Source organism: Pleurodeles waltl, chromosome 7 (genome assembly GCF_031143425.1).
Source record: "Pleurodeles waltl isolate 20211129_DDA chromosome 7, aPleWal1.hap1.20221129, whole genome shotgun sequence".
Taxonomy (NCBI): Eukaryota; Metazoa; Chordata; class Amphibia; order Caudata; family Salamandridae; genus Pleurodeles; species Pleurodeles waltl.
In genome coordinates this window covers 1,188,349,929-1,188,368,813 of record NC_090446.1, presented here as the reverse complement: position 1 = coordinate 1,188,368,813, position 18,885 = coordinate 1,188,349,929, and the positions used below count along the sequence as shown (strand labels likewise).

Sequence of the window (18,885 nt, the reverse complement as noted above, 5' to 3'; positions counted from 1 at the left end):
ACCAACCCTTTAGTTGCTGTTGTCCACATAATGTACTACCCTGTTGTTTTTTTTAAAAGAGCACTACAGTTTGCTTTTAAAGTCAGAAATTACAATTTTTTTATCACTATTAGAATGATTTTATTTAGCAACAATACAAGTAGAGTATGCCTTTCCTAAAAGAATTAGAAAAGGAAATTGAACAGGCAGTAGGTAGGGGTGGATGGAGGGATTGGATTCCTCAGAAGCAAGAGCACTCACATACTAAGATGGGTGTCATGCTTCATCATTGGGCAGCTTCTCATTTGGCCACTCAACACTTCATCATGGTATCTTATTTTAACAGACCTCTGGCAAAGAGCCCTCTCGAGGAACTGCATACTCAACTTGTATGCACGTATGTTTAGGGTGCTTGTATGCTGGACCTAGATGCGTTCCCAACCCCCGCCAACATTACTGTTTATTTTGTATCTACCACACCACTACGGCATAAAGTGCTTTGAGCTTTGGAGAAAAAAAAACACTAAACAAACACTTAAAGAACGTGTTCCTTTTAAATCAAGTCACAAATATACAATTACATGTCAAGGGGATATTAGTTTTAGAAAGCAGATGTTGGATTACAGCAAATGAAATCCTTACCATGAGAATACACAGACTGTAGTGGAAAGATGTATATATATATATATATAGTATATAATAGGAGCATTTCTTACGTGTTGTCTGGCAAAGTAATCTTTCACTAGTGAGCCCATTATCTGCTGTGGAGATTTGGCTGTGCAAATATGGGGTGTGACAGGATTACCAAGAATCCTTTCGGCATACCGGATCCAGCCTAAAAATGAGAAATAATTTAAAAGGTAAGAGGCAAAAGCAGTGTTTCCAATACAAACAAAAAGTTAGAGGGGCCAAAATCTAGTAGATGTGGATATGTGCCAGTGACAGAAGAATTACAGTTGAATAATACAGAGCAAAACAAAACTGCTTCAATGCTTTAACTGTCTCAGTCTCTTGCTCTCAACAGTCACTTTAATAACATTTCAAAAAATATATTCCTATAAGCAGACAGCGATTGTATGGAATCAAGCAAACTGTCTAGATGCTATTCAGCCTATAATCCAAGGCAAACCGGCCTAGAAGGTGATAAAGAGGTTTTCTAACAGGCAGGTGGATCTAAGATTAAGTCAGTCACATGTCCGATGTGAAGGACTGCCTTACTCGTATCTTTTTTACAACTTCCCTCAGCTACAGTCACTCTTGACTCATGCTCTTCAAGTTTGCTCCGGTAAGGCAGAAAACAACTGTGTCCTTTTATTTGATTACAAATGCCCCAAGATGAATCATGGGAGGATTATTAATGTCAGGATCAATGGCCAAGGACTGATCATCCAAATGTAGAAAGTTACAGGAAATAACCAAGAGAAGAGTCCCAGTTACAATCTATTATAATTCAAAAGTACTATACCTCCCAATGTGCATTGCTTTATTCTAGTGATCTCCATTCTCCTAGTTTTGTCCAGAAAAGTTCAATTCATTTACGTCAAAGTCTTTGATCCACTATGGGCACAATTGGAATGACTTATCCCAATGTCTCCCTGAAGCCCAAACCTTCTGCTGAGGAATCTATACTTTCAAGACACTGCACTGAGCTAATATTGAACGCAGGGCTGCAACATGTACTCTTGAACTTTCCTGGTGCAGTGATGCATTAACCAGAAATCACTGAATCCAAGGTGCATTGTACTGACAAACGAGTACTTGCAAAGACTACCAGAGTCATAATGAGGGAGCACTCAAGAAAGACCAGGACTGAAGGTGGGAGCTCCTGCCTTTAGGCTGAGAACATGGGGCCAGATGTAGGAAACTTGCAAGTCGCAAATGGGTCGCAGCGCTATTTGCGAACTCGCAAAAAGCAAAATGGGATGTACAAATCGGAGTACCAAATAGTGATGCAACCCATTACCAACTCGCAAAAATTGCGACTCGCAATTATGAAGTCGCAAATTGCGAGTCGCAAACCGAATGCACAAGCCAGTCGCAAAAAGCCAGTTTTGCACACCCAGATTACCACTGATTCCGAACAGGTGGTAACCAGAACCAAACTATAAAAGGAGACCCAGAAGGCATCTGTGTTACTCAAAATGGCTGCACTACAGTATATGTGATTGCATGGAGGAGGAGAGTCCAGGCTGTCCAGCAGAGGAGGAGGAGGAGGAGGCAGAGACAGGAGAGGATATACCGAACCAGACAGACACTATTTAAAAAAACTGAGGATGAGATTTATGATAAATGAACAGCGCAGTTATCCTAGAGATTGGGGGTGATTGCAGTGGCAGGTGGGGTATCCCAAAGTGCCATCTCAAGATTCTTCAGACGTTTCCTAGATGCCATACTCGCACACATGTCCAGATATATATACCTTGCCAGGAATGCAGCAGAAATTAACAGCACCAAGTTGGACTTCTACAGAATTGCCAACTTCCCCCATGTAATAGGGTGTGTGGACGGGACACATATACCAATTTGCCCACCTGCAAATCTGGAATATGTGTTCCGCAATAGGAAATGTACCCACTCACTAAACATCCAGGTGGTATGTGACGCCCATAATGGCATTACTGACACCGTGGCTAAATATCCAGGGAGTACACATGATGCATACATATTCAGGCACAGTGGGATACACCAACGCCTAGAACATGGAGAGTTTGGCGAAAGATATTTATTAGGTACTGGCGAGTACACTCTGATGCCTAAAATACATGTTACAGCGTAGCCCTGTGAGGCCCTGCTAATTTTGCCTCTTTTGTCACACAGGTGACAGTGCATATGCCCTGTGACCATAGATACTCACCCCATATCTAACACCTGGCAATCAGAATGAGAGGCGATACAACAGTGGACCAGATCTGTCATAGAGAGGACGTTCGGCTTGTTGAAGTCACGATTCCGATGCCAGCACAAAAGTGGAGAAGCACTCCAGTATGCCCCGGAAACAGCATGCAAAATCGTTGCTACTCGTGGCATTCTACACAACATTGCCACCAGACGTAGGCTATATCTCACCCCTGACGACACAGATTCGGAGGATGAGGAGCAAGAGCTACCACATCAACAGTCTGGGGATGGAAGCATCGCAATGGAGGGCAGACAGAGACGGAACCACATTGCAACCCACTGCTTTGGCAGGTACGTGGCAACCGTGACAACACTCACTAATGTAAGACACACATAGCCCATTTGTGTAGTTCAACAAATTATCCCTTTAATTTCAGGAATATAATGGGGAAACTATAGTCAACTAAACTGCATAAAGAAAGCAAAAAGTATAGTCTGACACATTTAGTTCATGTGCCTCTGTCACAACACATATTGGTAGCTCACAGCCTTCTGCGACTACGGCCACCATGGCTCAATCCAGGTTGGACCCCTGATCCTTGCCCAGCACTGCTACTCCGCAGGATTCGTGCATCAGTGGCAGACACACTGCTGCCTAGCTGGTCTCTAGCAGGTCCACTGCATGGCTGAAGCGCCCAAGTCCTCTTGCCACATCACCTGCAAAATGGCCAAGTTCGACCTGCAGCTTCACTGTGCACCTTGACAGGCAGGTTGTTGTGCTAGCAAGGCACCCTATTGAAACACTTAGTCTGTCCAAACGGGCAGCAGTGTTGCACTCCCTGAGCCTTGCATGTGCCCTGTCTGCCACCATTTCCCTGAACAAGTTGTCTATGGAAGAGGTAAGGTTTGCCATGTTTGCGTTCATAACAGTGAACTGGTTGTCCACATTAGCAAAACCCTGGGAGAGTGTGTTCTGCACTCTGGTCAGGTTACAATTCATCAACCGCATGTGTCTGTTTTGCAGCCGGTGACTTAGCAGTAAGGATGCCTCCAGTCCAACAATTGTTCGTCGGTGACATCCTCCCTACTCGCTGACTGCATTGGGCGTTGCCGTCTACGCACAGAGCCAGCGGACCTATGGGGTCGACTCTCCCTCATCATTGGCCCCGGTGTCACGTTGCCTGCCTCTAAACCCAGATCATGATCATCCATGTCCTCTGGTCCATGTTGGACGGGTGGTGTTGTCATGCACTCCCCAGCAGTTTCTATGGCAGCCTCCTCTTGTGTGTGTGTGTGTGGCTGGTTCCTCTCCCTGCACAGTGGCGCTGTTGGGGGCTCCTTATGGGAGACCTGTGGGACACAGGGGTAACACTGTCAGTGCCTCACATATGTTTGATGCCTCAGAATAAAAATGTCAAAATATTTGGACTACTGTACTACATTGCCCATAATGCACTGTTCTATAGGTTGCGGAATGGGGCTAATCTGGAGGTGCATGCTTATGTGTATTGTTGTTGTGTGCATGGTGCATAGAGTGGTGTAAATACGTTAATTTTGGTACTTACTTTTGGATGTTCCTGGAGCTGACCTGTCAAGGTCTCCAATGCCAAGTACTGCCTCCGGCTCCAGAGTGGTCTCCACCATGGTTTCGATGGCTGTAGAAGGGTGGTACTGTAGATGGGCCTCCACAAGTGCCATGCATCTCCCTCATACGCTCAGCCACCCTTTCCTTGGTCCTGGAGTGGAGGTCGTACCACCTTTTGCGGACCTCATCTATTGTGCGGTGGCTGACTCCAATTGCATTGATTTTGGTGAGGATGTCCTGCCAGATCTTCTTCTTTTGGCTGTCAGGGACACTCATTGCTGCCTTTCCAAACAACACATCATGGTGCAGGAAGCACTCCTCTGTTAGCACCTCCAACTCCTGCACTGAAAACGTTTGTTTCCTTTTCCTGTCAGCACTGGGTGTCTCCTTGTCCTGAGATGCCATTGTTGCAGTAGCTCCTCTCACCTGGGTGTGACTCTGCAATTTGGGCTGGGTAGGCTCCTCCCTGTTCCATGGGGTTACTTCCTGGTTCTGATGTCATCACTCAGAACCAGGAAGTGGGTTTTCAACATTTTAGTTGCACCTGCGTGCAATTTGCGAGTCATTCGCAATTTGCGACTCCGGACCACACCCTTGTGCAATTAGCGACTTTGCAAATTGCGAGGATGCAAATTGCAGTGCAACTCCGCACCGAATCGCTATTTGGTATAGAAATTTTTACCTCCCTCTCGTTTTGCGAGTCGGAAATAGCGATTCGCAAGGAGTCGCTATTTCCGACTTGCGAATGTTTTTGTTCCTACATCTGGCCCATAGGTCCTCCCAGCTGTTTAAAGGTCGATGTTACAAGAGCAAACGAAACAGCATTCAGAATTTACCTTTGAAATACATTATCATGAATGAAGGCAAGAGTGGCTTCCCCTGTTTAGTCTTCACAGTGAGTCGGTCCTTTTTTTCTATGCACCCTTTACCATTGGTAATTTGTCTCTCTTTCTGAATCATTTCTCTGCTTGGTTAAACTGAATGACCTCAGGCTTCTTTTCCCAGTTTACTGCTGTCTACTCAACCTGTTGTGAGGGCTGACCTTAGACCCTCTGTTAGGTCTCCAATGGGACAGCACACGTGCAGTCGCTTGAAAGATATGTTTTTAGCTGACAGTGGGCTTACAGCCCATCCATTGCTTACCACTGGTTGGATTCATTGGCACTCTCACTTACTTCTAACTTGTTAACCTGGGCGGAGGTGGCAAGGGAGTGAGACGTTTTAAGTCCTCTTCTTGTGTTTGACCCTCCCCTGTAATATGGCGAAAGTACTTGTGTCCTTTCACTGCTTTCATTGTAGTAGCTACTTTTCTTCTTTTTGTAGAAGCACTTTGTGCCAGTGAATGTAAATGTCTGCTTGCTCCCAGCCCCTCCTGTACACCGTTACCTCTCTCTTTGTTGCATTGCGACCCTGATATCAGTGTTGCTGTAGGAAGCCAAATGGTGCACTTAAAAGAAGTACACCGTGCAGAGTCCAGTGGTTCCCCAGCTGGTTTGCAGAGGCAAAAGTAGATGGGTCTAATGTTCTATTTTGTGGTAGTGTGAGCGAGCAGTTAGGTTCATCAGAGAATAGCGCTAAGCAATTGTTGTACTCACGGAGGCAATAAATGGGACACACACTCAAAGAATAAATCAGAGACCAATTTAGAAAAATAATACTTTTGTTTACATTTGTTTCAAACCCAAGAACTTCATAATCAGGTAACTACTTTTTCAAGCATAAATACTTTTCAGATTTAAAAATCAAAACTTAGTGGAATTCCCAGAGTTCTTCAATGTTAACCTATGAAGGAAAACAATGCTTAGCAAACAAGGGTTAACAACGACTTATGATGGCAATCTCAGAGACATCAGGTAAGTACTGGGCCATTGATCAAAGCCACACCATCGGATCACTCCGGGTAGCACAGGGGCGGCCAGGTTCATGGGTGCAGTGAGGCATCTGTAGACCAATGGTTTCCTACGGGAGTTGGCCCTGGAGAAAACAGGCTGCAGGATCTGCCTAGGATGCCAGTCGGGGACAACAAATAGGTAGGTAGTAGACTTAGGGTGCTTGGGGATGTAGGTGCACCTTTGGCCTTTTCTCCAGGGCCAACGGATGCAGGGGTGTCCTTAGGTGTCAGCTTTCTGCATCCGGGAGCACTCGCAGGAAGGGGATCCTGTATGCTGAAGCTACAGGCATCGTCGGGGAGTCCAGAAGGGGTGGGAGGCTCAGGAAGGACAAGCTCAGAGGAGCCGGGGGATGTCGTTGGCACCAGTGACCCACCTCAGAATGCGTTAGGGGTGACAGGTACAGTGTTCGCTGGAGGTGTTGGGTTTTCTCTCACCACAAGGCTGCAGGAGAGGGGGCCTGCGTGCAGCCTCTGCACGCAACTTGGGGGGAGTCAAGAAGGGTGAAACCTGAGTAGACTTAGATTCTAAGCAGCTTGGGAACTTGCCTGGCACCATTGGTTGGCTTCACCTCGGGTCGTCAATGTCGGGTGCAGAGGTCACTTCGGGTGTCAGGTATTTGCTGTTCCAAGGGCTGTAGAGTCCTATCTTGAAACTTTTAAACTTTTTTGCGGAGCATTTCCACTGCTCACGGAAGTCTGAGTCTTTGTAGAAGACAGAAAGTGCTCCTGGGTTTCTTGGAAGCTCAGGACAAGTTGTCTTTTAGGGCAGAGTCCGTCGAGGTCAGCAGGCAGGCTGGTGGGGCTGGTACCGAGTCAGCTGCTTCTTCTTATCCTCTTCTGCAGGTGCGACTCCTCTGTGTCCTTGTCTTTGTAGGTAAACAGGATCTGAGTTCTAGTGAGGGAGGGGGGGCAGAAAGTGTCTAAGATGGCTGAACTGGTCAGGACCAGTCAGTCAACACACTAGTAGCTGGTAGGGTTTTCAGGGTGCACACCTCTTAGGTGCCCTCTGGGTGCAGTTATCGGTGAATCCAGCACTGGCATCAGTGTGGGCTCACCAATACCAGATGTTTGATACCAAACATCCCTATATTCAGGGAAGCCACCCTGTAGCTGAGAAACCCGTAGTGACCAGTGTCCAGCACATGTATTTAAAATGGCTTCCCTGGTCACTCACTATGCCTGAGAATCAATAGACATAGCAGGGGCATATCTGCTCATGCAGATATGCCCTCCTATGTAATATAATGCACCCTGCCTAAGGGGTATAAGGCCTGCTAGATGGCCTGCTAGATGGGTGACGTACACATATTGCATGCAGTGTATAGGGGGCATGGCACACAGGTTGTGTGCAATGTTGTGTTTTCACTTTTGTATGCACCAAGAAACACAGCCTGCAATGGCAGCCTGTCATGTGCTTGGGGAGGGGTCCCTCAGGGAGGCACAATTTGTGCTGCAGTCCTTAGGTATCCTCTTTAGTACCTCGGGCCCTAGGTACCAAGGGTACCATTTACTAGGGGCTTACAGTGGATGCTAAAGGTTTTGCCAATTGGGGAAAAACAATTGTGCAGTTTTGGGGAAAGAGATCTGGCACTGGGGACCTGGTTAGCAGAAACCTAGTATACTTTCAGTCGAAATTAGACCAGAAACCAGGCACAAAGTGGAGGGTGACCATGTCAAAAGAAGGACTTTCCTAAAGTTGCATACCGCCTCATGCCTCTACCTGTGTTGTCTACCACCGCTCCCGGCATCTCGTGTTCCTGTCTGTTCCGCAAAAAAAATAAAAATAAAATAAGCAATGCAATGTGGCCAGCACTAGCGCTTTTAAAACCTTTTGTCCATGTCCCCCCCCCCCCACCAAAGACCGTCCCTCCATTTGTGTTGCCTTCTGACTTGCCTTTCCTTCTCCTCCAGCATGTAAAAAAGTGCTTTTTTAATCTATTTGTTTCAGCCATGCTGTACCACAGCCACACTGCTGTACAATGTGGCTAAAACACACATTGACAAAGCCAATAGATCTTGCAGGTGAGATCTATCGGCTTTGCCAATGCTTGTTTCACTTTATTCTGACCTATGATGATACAACCTATTGTGATTTTAACAACAGCAACCAATCTCAGTGCCTACTGTGTGAATTTCACAGCTCAATTTGTGATTTTCTCTCTGCTGTTCCACTTGTTTCCCATACTTTACTTCCAGAGTACCACTCGTTTCTTTAGGTTACAAATTTATGCAAGGACTCTAAATTCCTTTGACTATTCCTTCCGACGCCATATGACCTAAATCGCCTATAATTTGCAGCCTGATCTCCTATTAGTGGTTTGCTTTTCTGTTTAGTGACAATCAGGATCTTTCCGGTCTGTTAGGTATATTCTTTGTTGATTCACCAGTTGTCAACCTTTTAATGAAATGGTGTATTTCTATGTCATGTTATATTGCAGCACTGAGACCTATACAAGTCGTATTGAATGTTAAAAGCTCAGCGGTACTAATATTAGTTCTCCAAATATTTGATTTGCATATGCCATCAACTGCATGCTAGACATGGATGTTGGCCCTGGGTACTCGGTCTAAGAGTTATGGATGAAGTGCATCAATGCTGTGATAAAATACTTGCCACTTAATGGTGCTGAGTAACTCCAACAAAACGAGTTTTCAAAGCTGTGTTTTGCCTGTCTAATTCCAGCTTTACTAGTGTAAGTATATTTACCCTCAGCTTGTTTTTTTATTTCCTGACTTACTACAAAGTTAAGCTAGCTCTGACCGACTGCTGTGGTAAAAGCCACAATCAAAAGTCTGCCTAAGCATGCACTTCCACCATGAAATCCATGCACTTGGTAACCCCCGCCTAACCCTGCCCACATCATATCTTCAATCTCGGAAACCAAAGGATCGGCTAGGAACTCACCACTTTACTCAACATCTCCATCAACACCACAACCTTCCCCAATGCTTGGAAACAGGCTAAAGCCAAACTACTGCTAAAAAAAAAAAAAAAAAACACCGTAGACCCCAGTGTACTCAAAAACTACTGTCCAATCTCCCTGCTCCCTTTCCCAGCTAAGGTGCGGGAAAAAATCATCAACAAGCAACTTATGACCTATCTGCAGTAGATCCAGAAACTCAACGCCTCCCAATCCGGCTTTCGCAGCAATTACAGCACCCAGACTGCCCAGATTGCAGCCATTGACGACATCTGTACCATCCTCAACTGACAAGAAACAGCAGCCCTGATCCTTCGCAACCTCTCAGCAGCCTCCAACACCATATCCCACCACTCGCTGATCAAAAGACTCCACAATATCGGCATCCAAAGGGACACACTCAGATGGATCACCTCCTTCCTCCCCGGAAAAGCCCAGACGAGTCACCTACATCCTTTCACCTCTGACCCAAAAGACATCACCTCTGGGGTCCCCCAAGGATCATCCCTCAGACCCACGCTTTTTAACATGCATAAGATCCCGCTAGCTAACATCGTCAGATCCCACGGCCTACACAATCTCCTACGCAGACACCACCTAACTCATCCTGTCGCTCAACGACAACCCCACCCCTATCAAAACCAACTTGCATAGATGCATGACAGGCATCACTGACTGGATGAAAGAAAACTGCCTGTAGCTAAACAGAGAAGAGACTGAAGTTCTGTTCTTCGGCACAAGCAGCAACACATGAAACGATTCCTGGTGGCCTTCAAACCCACACCCACTCCTTTGAATATGCCAGAAACCTCAGAATAATCACTGAAAACAGGCTCACGACAGAATCACAGATTAACACCATCTAGTCCAGCTGTTTCTCACTCTGCGCATGCTAAGTAAGATCTTCAAGAGGCTACCCCCGCACACAAGATGCACTGTGACACAGGCCCTCATCATCAGTCAACTAGACTATGGCAATGCCCTCCACGTTGGAATCGCCTTGCAACTCCTTCAAAGACTTCAGACCATACAGAACACCTCAGCCAGTCTCATCCTTGACCTTCCTCAATGATCCACATCACACCACACCACAGGCAACTCCAATGGCTCCACGTGCAGAAAAGGTGTGTATTCAAACTGCTGACCAACGCACACAAAGCTCTACACAACCAAGGACCCGCCTATACGAACCACCACCTCAATTTCAAAGACTATACTCCACCTCTCTATCGCTTATCCAAACTCCACGCATCCAGCAAAGCAGAAGTGGAGGGCATGCCTTCCCCCACAGAGCAGCAAAAACTTGGAACAGCCTACCCACACATCTCCGTACCATCACTGCTCATCTGGAATTCCATAGCGCCCTCAAGACATGGATGCTTGCATGAGCTGATGAGACCTGCAAGCACCTGGATACCCTTGAGGGTGATTAGTCGCGCTTTACAGAGCCTGTTTGAAAGATGTGGGAGAGATGCTGAAAACACATTCATTACCAGTGAGTGCTTCAAGAAAAATAAACTAATTCCTAAAATGTGAGCAGAGGAGGAATACAATTCAGCCAAAAGTAAAGAAAAGAGGTTATGCTCTAAAAAAAAAAAAAAAAAAAAAAAAAGGCACAAATACGTGAAGAGGAAAGCAAGCTATCAAATAAAAAGCAAGCACGAGTGACAAAAAAAGCTAACCAAGGGTAAGCATTTGGCATGCTCTAAGCCCACTGCAAGGTTTTGGTATGGTCCATAATTCCCTTTTACCTATAGACAGCTTTTAGAAGTTTGCTAAGCAAGGCCTAACAGGGCACCCAAGCAACTTATTGACACGTGTCACCAGATGTGCTCTTTTTAACACTTTTCGCAAAATGAGAGACACTTTTGAGGGCACACATTCTAGATTCTTAGATGTGATCTTGCCCTCTTCAAGCTCATACATCTTTAACCTTATTTTAGTACTCGCAGACATGAGCATTTTCACCTCTGGATTTTTTTGTGTTCAGACGATAAGAGTTCAGATTCAACCATGTCTAGGCATGTCTTCCCTCTCTGCTAGAAGTGCAAACAGGCAGATAAGTAATGTTGTGCCAACACTGATGCAGCTTTTAAAACACAGAAAGAGAACAGATAAGAGAATCTGACATCAAATAGACATTGACCGATTAGCTCGAGAGGCCTGTGATGTCACTCAGAGCCCGCAGGAGAAAGCATCCACATTATTCAGTTACCCATCTACAATTTCATGTTATGATTGCCCAACCCAAACCGTCAGCCCTGCTATTAACAGCTACGTAGGGGAAGAGGAATTATGGTGGAGCAATGCACATGGCCTCATCTGCCTTGACCCTGAAAAAAGTAAGATTTCAAATAGCATGAACAAGGCCCTGAAAAACTAATACTAAGAAAACTACAAAATGTAAACAACGAAAATCAATCAACACAAGAAAATGATACCAAGCTGAGAGGGAAAAGACTGAGGAGCTGGAGAGCTTGTGAACTTACAAATGACGTTTGTAAAGAGAGAATCCATAAAAATGAAAGAGAATTTCAGTCAAAGAGTCCTGCAATATTTATACAAATGAAACATACTAAGAACTAGAAGGAAGAGAGTTTCAAGAACAGTTTTATCAGGAAAGTGTCTTTCAGTTTTTTGAAAGCTGTGTGTGAGGATATGGTCCAGATATGAGGGGAAGTGAGTTTGAAATTTCAGGTGCACTGCCTGAGAGAGAATACTTGAGTGTACACATTTTCTTGAATGCGGAGGCTTCCTGAAGAAGAGGGTCAGTGCTCCAGATGTTGACGAGTGCTGTTGCAAAGCTTCAATTTTCTGACCAAGTAATATGATTGGTTGGTGTGCAAAATCTTATGAGAAATGCAGACAGTGTTGTACGAAGATCTGCCTTTAATAGGAGGCTAGTCAAGAAATCCGAGGACAGGTGAGATGTGGTCGAAGTGACCAGTTCCTGTGATCCTATGACCACCACTTCCCACACCCAGAAAAACAAAGAAAGTGAATATCTGGTACACCACCACTGCAGTAACTTCCTTTTCTCTTCCCAAATATGAAAAAACTACTCAGTGTTCTGCCACGCATCTTCATAACCCTCTACATTTACTATACCTGTCCAATCCATTCTTTTAAAATGTGTGTCCTATCACTCACTCACACCACCCTTTCCAATTTATATCATGACCCACATAAAACAATAATACATGGTCTCCAGTCAAGCACACTATGCATAGCACTCCCTATCTGCCAATATTGGCAAAAAGAAAACTGGTGTTCTGCCACCTACCAATATCACCTTCTCTGCAGTCCATCCCCTTCCCTGCCCAAATGTATAAAAATAATAATTGGTCTCTTGCAAGCCACCAAACCAAATTTTGTCTCTTTTCCCTCCTCCACGTACAAAGCTGTTCCTGCTACTCTCCAACTGAGCAGAGAGCCAGCACTGCACTGACAGGTTCTCCGACAGTCACATCAGCATGGTCTGGAATTGCTTTATGATGCATCAACAGTGGGGAAACAACACGTTTCCCACTGTTGCTACATCAAAGCAGTGAATAATCCAATTTAGAATTTGGTTACTTAAGCTAAGAGCCATACTTAACATTAGCACCCCTGGATGGAACGCTGGGAGCTGGTCAGCCAATCAGAATGCTTCCTGTGTGGGCTATAGCTAGTGTTGTAGGCCTGCCAAAGCAGGAGTCTGTGCTGCCAGAGTCCAACGTTCCTTCCTCTAGTTTGCTTTGGGACATGGGAGCGCTGCAGAACCAGGAGCTAGCTCTCACCTTAAAGACAGGTTGGAAAAAACCTGCTCCATTCGCCTGTGGCACTCCCTAAGCCTCTTACAATACATATGTTGGTTTACAGACAACTGTCCTGGCTTTGATGTGGGGGAAGCCCAATGATCCGAAAAAGTAGAAACATTTGAACACTTGTTTTTGTACCTCTTTTGTCCATGCAAGAGGTTTTGGTATGGCTGGGCTTGGATTTGGAAAGGAACATACACGGGTTAGGGCAAGGGGAGAGGATAATGTGGACAAACCACAGAAAATGACATGGAATGCAGGAACCCACCTTTTGGTACATGGTTTAATAGTCTAAGTAGCTGTCTGCCTCACATACATGACATTACTGATGGTCACACGTCCTTAACATATAAACATACATCAGAATGGAGAAAGGAAGCATGACATATGGACATCTTCCCTACAGAATAGGGGCACTAAACCCAAATTCACGTTTATGCCTGAAAATAGCCAAGTAGCATCAGCAACCACTGAAGGGATCTGTGTGCAACATGCCAGCCACTGGTGTGGTTCACAGTAGGGCTGAATCATCCAGTACTTGATTTCAATAAAATAACTGCTGTAGAGATTGTGGATACAAAATACCTAATATTTTGAGGAACAATATGCAATTTACCTTGTGAACTATGATATGTAAATGGTAAATATTGTAATGTCACTGACCCCCAAAACCCATCTGTTGTACCTGGCTTTTTGACAGGGACATCCCCAAACTTTTTTGCCTCCTTCCTCCTATTTTTTCTGACCTGTTGTTGTTGGCTTTTGACCTCTGGGCACTTTACCACTGCTAACCAGTGCTAAAGTGCATATGCTCTCTGTGTAAATTGTACTATTGATTGGTTTATCCATGATTGGCTATTTAATTTACTTACAAGTCCCTAGTAGAATGCACTATATGTGCCTAGGGCCTGTAGATTAAATGCTACTAGTGGGCCTGCAGCACTGGTTGTGCCACCCACGTCAGTAGCCCCTTAACCTTGTCTCAGGCCTGCCATTGCAAGGCCTGTGTGTGCAGTTTCACTGCCACTTCGACTTGGCATTTAAAAGTACTTGCCAAACCTAGAACTCCCCTTTTTCTACATATAAGTCATCCCTAATGTGTGCCCTAGATAAACCCTAGAGCAGGGTGCTGTGTGGGTAAAAGGCAGGACATGTACCTGTGTAGTTATATGTCCTGGTAGTGTAAAACTCCTAAATTCGCTTTTACACTACTGGGACGGCCTGCTCCCTTCATAGGCTAACATTGGGGCTGCACTCATACAATGTTGAAGTGGCAGCTGCTGATCTGAAAGGAGCAGGAAGGTCATATTTAGTATGGCCAGAATGGTAATATAAAGTCCTGCTGACTGGTGAAGTCGGATTTAATATTACTATTCTAGAAATGCCACGTTTAGAAAGTGAGCATTTCTTTGCACTAAAATCTTGTTGTGCCCTTCAATCCACGTCTGGCTAGGTTTAGTTGACAGCTCCTTGTGCATTCACTCAGACACACCCCAAACACAGGGTACTCAGCCTCATTTGCATACATCTGCATTTTGAATGGGTCTTACTGGGCTGGGAGGGTGGAGGGCCTGCCCTCACACAAAGGACTGCCACACCCCCTACTGGGACTCTGGCAGACAGGATTGAACGGAAAGTGGGCTTGGTGCATTTCTTAGACACTCTTTGACGTCACCCCCACTTCAAAGGCACAACTTAGTATAAAACAGGGCCTCTGCCCTACCTCATCAGACACTTGCTGGAGAAGAAACCTGAACCAGAAACTACATCCTGCCAAGAAGAACTGCCTGGCTGCTCAAAGGACTCACCTGTCTGCTTTTCTACAAAGGACTGCAGCCTTGCTGTTGGCCTGCTGCCTTGCTGAACTGCCTGGCTGCTTAAAGGACTCACCTGTCTGATTTTCTACGAAGGACTGCTGCCTTGCTGTTGGCCTGCTGCTTTGCTGAACTCTTGTCTGGCTGTAAAAGTGCTCTCCAAGGGCTTGGATAGAGCTTGCCTCCTGTTCCCTGAAGTCTCAGGACCAAAAAGATGTCTCTTTTTCACTTGGACGCTTCGTGCGCCGAAATTTTCGACGTACAGCTTGTTCCGAGGCGAGAAAAACGCCGCACACCGACGCTGATCGAAGCGACGCCTTCGGGACGACCGGAACTTCGACGCACGGCCTCGCAAGGACAACGCCGCCCGACTTCCAAGGAGAAATCGACGCAACGCCTGCCGTGAGAGCGAAATTTCGACGCACAGCCCCGCGGAATGACGCGCAGCCGGAAAACAAGCAGGAGAATCCACGCACAGACCCGGGACATCTGGTAATCCCCGCGATCCACAGAAAGAGACTGTCCGCGCGCCGGAAAACGACGCACAACTTCCCCGTGTGAAAAATAACGACGCAAGTCTGTGTGTGCTGGGGAGAAATCGACGCACACACCATTTTTCCACTTATCTCTTCTTCTGCTGCCCCCTTTGCGGAGATTTTCCACCAGAAACCAGGTACTTTGTGCTTGAAAGAGACTTTGTTTGCTTTTTAAAGACTTAAGACACTTTATATCACTTCTTAGTGATATCTTTACAAATTCATATTGCAACTTTGATCGTTTTGACCTGCAAATACCCAGATAAATATTATATATTTTTCTAAACACTTTGTGGTGTATTTTTGTGGTGTTATATTATGGTATTGTATGATTTATTGCACAAATGCTTTACACATTGCCTTCTAAGTTAAGCTTGACTGCTCGTGCCAAGCTACCAGAGGGCGGGCACAGGCTAATTTTGGATTGTGTGTGACTTACCCTGACTAGAGTGAGGGTTCTTGCTTGGACAGAGGGTAACCTGACTGCCAACCAAAAACCCCATTTCTAACACCATCCATCATTGAAGTGACACTAGCCAGATTTTCAGTTCAATAACTTTCAACCAACTTAGCATTCTTGAATCTCTGAATCACAGGTATGGACAGTCCCCTAGAAAGGGTCAAATTCTTGTTGATACAGTAAAAGCAGGCTACATCAGACAGGCTTCTTACCAGGGCAGGCAGAGGCAAACATGGGAAAGGCATGTTCATCATGGTTCCTCTGGAGATACCGTTTCACAAACTCTTTCTGACTCTCCAAGATGCTAAAGTCAGCGGCAATCGTTGTGTCAAACACATGGTGAACTCCTGCATTAAAAGAAAAGCAAGAACTGAGTTTAAAATGCAGCCTGACACACTCACCAACCACACAACTTTATCAGCATATCTGCACAAGTATCATTTAAAAACCTGAGTCATCTGGCAGGGTTGCTATCAAGGTTAAAGTTAAAAGGCACACTGAATGTTTAAGTTAATTTTAATTGGAGCATAGGTACGGTCTAGTAAAGTGAAAACCACAGTATGCTGAGTTACTATGACGGTCTTAATGCAGAGATAATGGATAGAATGAAGGATGTCAATTAGAAATGTGCATGTGAATTGCTAAAGAGACCAATGGTTGCTGTATATACAGAGATATATTGTGAGTTGACTGGCCAGAATGTCTGAGAAGACTGACTTGTGGTGAGAACCTAGAACATTCATAGGAACCAGGAAGATAGGTGGGGGATGGCTTAAAAATGTAACCACCTCAAGACAACACTTGAGGGGATAGTAACACAAGCTCACCAGTCCAGGACATAGGAGTCCCACTTTCCATGCTAAGGGGAAGACTTCCTAAGGAAAAAGTTACTTACCCAGTAAGCACCTGTTTGTAACATATAGTGCTGTAGATTTACATGCTCTGCATACTCTTGCCATCTAGTTCTGGGGTCGGAGTGTTGCAAGTTGTTTTCCTTCGAAGGAGCAATTTCGAGTCACGGGATCGAGTGACTCCGCCTTCTTCGTGATACAGTGTATGGGGATCAGCTCCTTTGTCCCGCAGGTGGATGAGAAAAAGAGTGTAGAGGAAGTATAGAGAAAGATGTCCATTTAAATGTAACTACACATGTAAAAATATATTCAATGCACGTTTAAATTCCAAAGTGTGGAGGGCTCTCTTTTTAACTGAGTCAGTCTGCGGAAAGAAGACTAATAATTCAATGGATTGGTTAATATGGAATTGGGAAAACACTTTAGGAAGGAACTTCCGATTTGGGCGAAGAACCAGCTTGTCTCTGTAAATTTTACAGAAAGGTTCTTCCAAGGTTAGGACCTGGAGCTCACTAGCAGGTCTATGTGATTGCGCTTAAAAATTGCACTTTCCAAAAAAAGATACTGAAGACGACATAAATGAAGTGGTTCAAAAGGAGGGCCCATGAGCCTGGTAAGCACAATATTAAGGTTTCATGATGGTGCAGGAGGCACTCTAGGTGGACTAACCCTTTTAAGGCCTTCCATGAAAGCTTCGATAACTGGGATTCTGAACAAGGAAGTATGTTGCCTGTTCTGTAGGTATGCAGCTATAGCTGCAAAAAGTAAGCGAATGGTACTGCAAGCTAAATTTGCTTCCTGTAAATGTAACAAATAACAAACAGTATCTTGGACAGTAGCCTTAATGGGATTAACATGTTTGGGTTGGCAGTAGCATACGAAATGTTAGCAGAATAACATGCTCTAGTTGTGGGTCTATGAGCTTCCTTGAGAACGTCCATACATTCTGCAGGAAGTCTTAAGTACCCAAACTGTATGACTTCAGGAGCCATATTGCAAGGCTGAGTGACTTAGGACATGGATGTCTGATCTGACTTTGATTTTGAGTGAGAAGGTCCGGCCTGTTGGGTAGCTTCAAGTAGGGAACTAACAAGAGGTCCAGAAATGTGGTGCACCATGGCTGACACCCAAGTGGGAGCTTCAAGGATCATGGTGCGAGATGTCTGTCTGATCTGCCGAACCAGAAATGGAATGAGAGGGAGAGGTGGAAAAGCGTAAGCAAATATCCCTGACCAATTCATCCATAGAGTGTTGCCCTTGCATAGAGGGTGTGGGTACCTGGAGGCTAAACTTGGGCATTTTGCATTTTCTGCTGTGATGAAAAGGTCTATCTGAGGAGTTCTCCATTTTAGGAAGTAATTATGAAGGACTTGCAGGTGAAGTTTCCATTTGTGGACTTGTTGCTGAATCCTGCTGAGCAGGTCTGCAAAGCCGTTGTCCGTTCCTGGGAGATACTCAGCCACAAGGTGAATGTGGTGGTGGAGAGTGTAAGAAAACACTCTTTTTGGAATGGTCACCCACACTTTTTGCCTGCTATCAGTGTGCTTTGACTGTTTTCACTGGGATCCTGCTAACCAGGACCCCAGTGATTGTGCTCTCTCTCTCTGAATTTGGTTGCCTAAGACCTTTGTACACTCCACAGTTGGCATACTGGTGCCCCCTTATAAGTCCCTAGTAAATGGTACTTGGGTACCCAGGGCATTGGGGCACCAGGGGTTCTCCATGGCTGCAGCATGTATTGTGCCACACATGAGGGTCCATGCAAAATGTGTATCTAGGTCGGCCATTGCAGCCTGCATGGAAAGGTGCATGCACCCTTCCACTACAGGTCACTGCACCAGGTCACTGTAGTCACCCATATGTTAGGCCCTCCTAGCCCAGAGGGCAGGATGCAGGTCCCTCTGTGTGTGAGCACCTCTGCATGAACAGAGGAGCCCTTACGAACTCCAGTTCCATTACACTGGACCTTGTAAGCACGGGGAAGCCATTTTAACCATGTACTGGACACAGGTCACCTGTATCAAGCTACATAATGCTAACTCCGATCCTGGCAAACACATAAGAATTATACCTCAATACTGTTTCCAGATTTGGTTGTATGATACCATGCACTCTGGGGACTCTTTAGAGGACCCCCCCAGTATTTGTTCCTACCAGTTGTCTAGGGTTTTCTGGACAGCCTGCGCTGCTGCCATCCCTCAGACAGGTTT

The 18,885-nt window shown here is 45.4% G+C and overlaps 1 protein-coding gene across 3 annotated transcripts in view; it reads right to left on the bottom strand.

The window, feature by feature from the left end:
* Window positions 1-18,885, bottom strand: part of NARF (nuclear prelamin A recognition factor) — a 252,638-nt gene that overhangs the window by 52,432 nt on the left and 181,321 nt on the right. For all 3 annotated transcript variants that reach the window (XM_069200293.1, XM_069200295.1, XM_069200294.1), the window contains exons 6-7: window positions 16,037-16,171; window positions 696-814 (exon numbers count right to left, since the gene is read on the bottom strand). In XM_069200293.1, coding sequence (XP_069056394.1) covers window positions 696-814; window positions 16,037-16,171 — 254 coding nt within the window. The remainder of the gene's footprint in view (window positions 1-695; window positions 815-16,036; window positions 16,172-18,885) is intronic.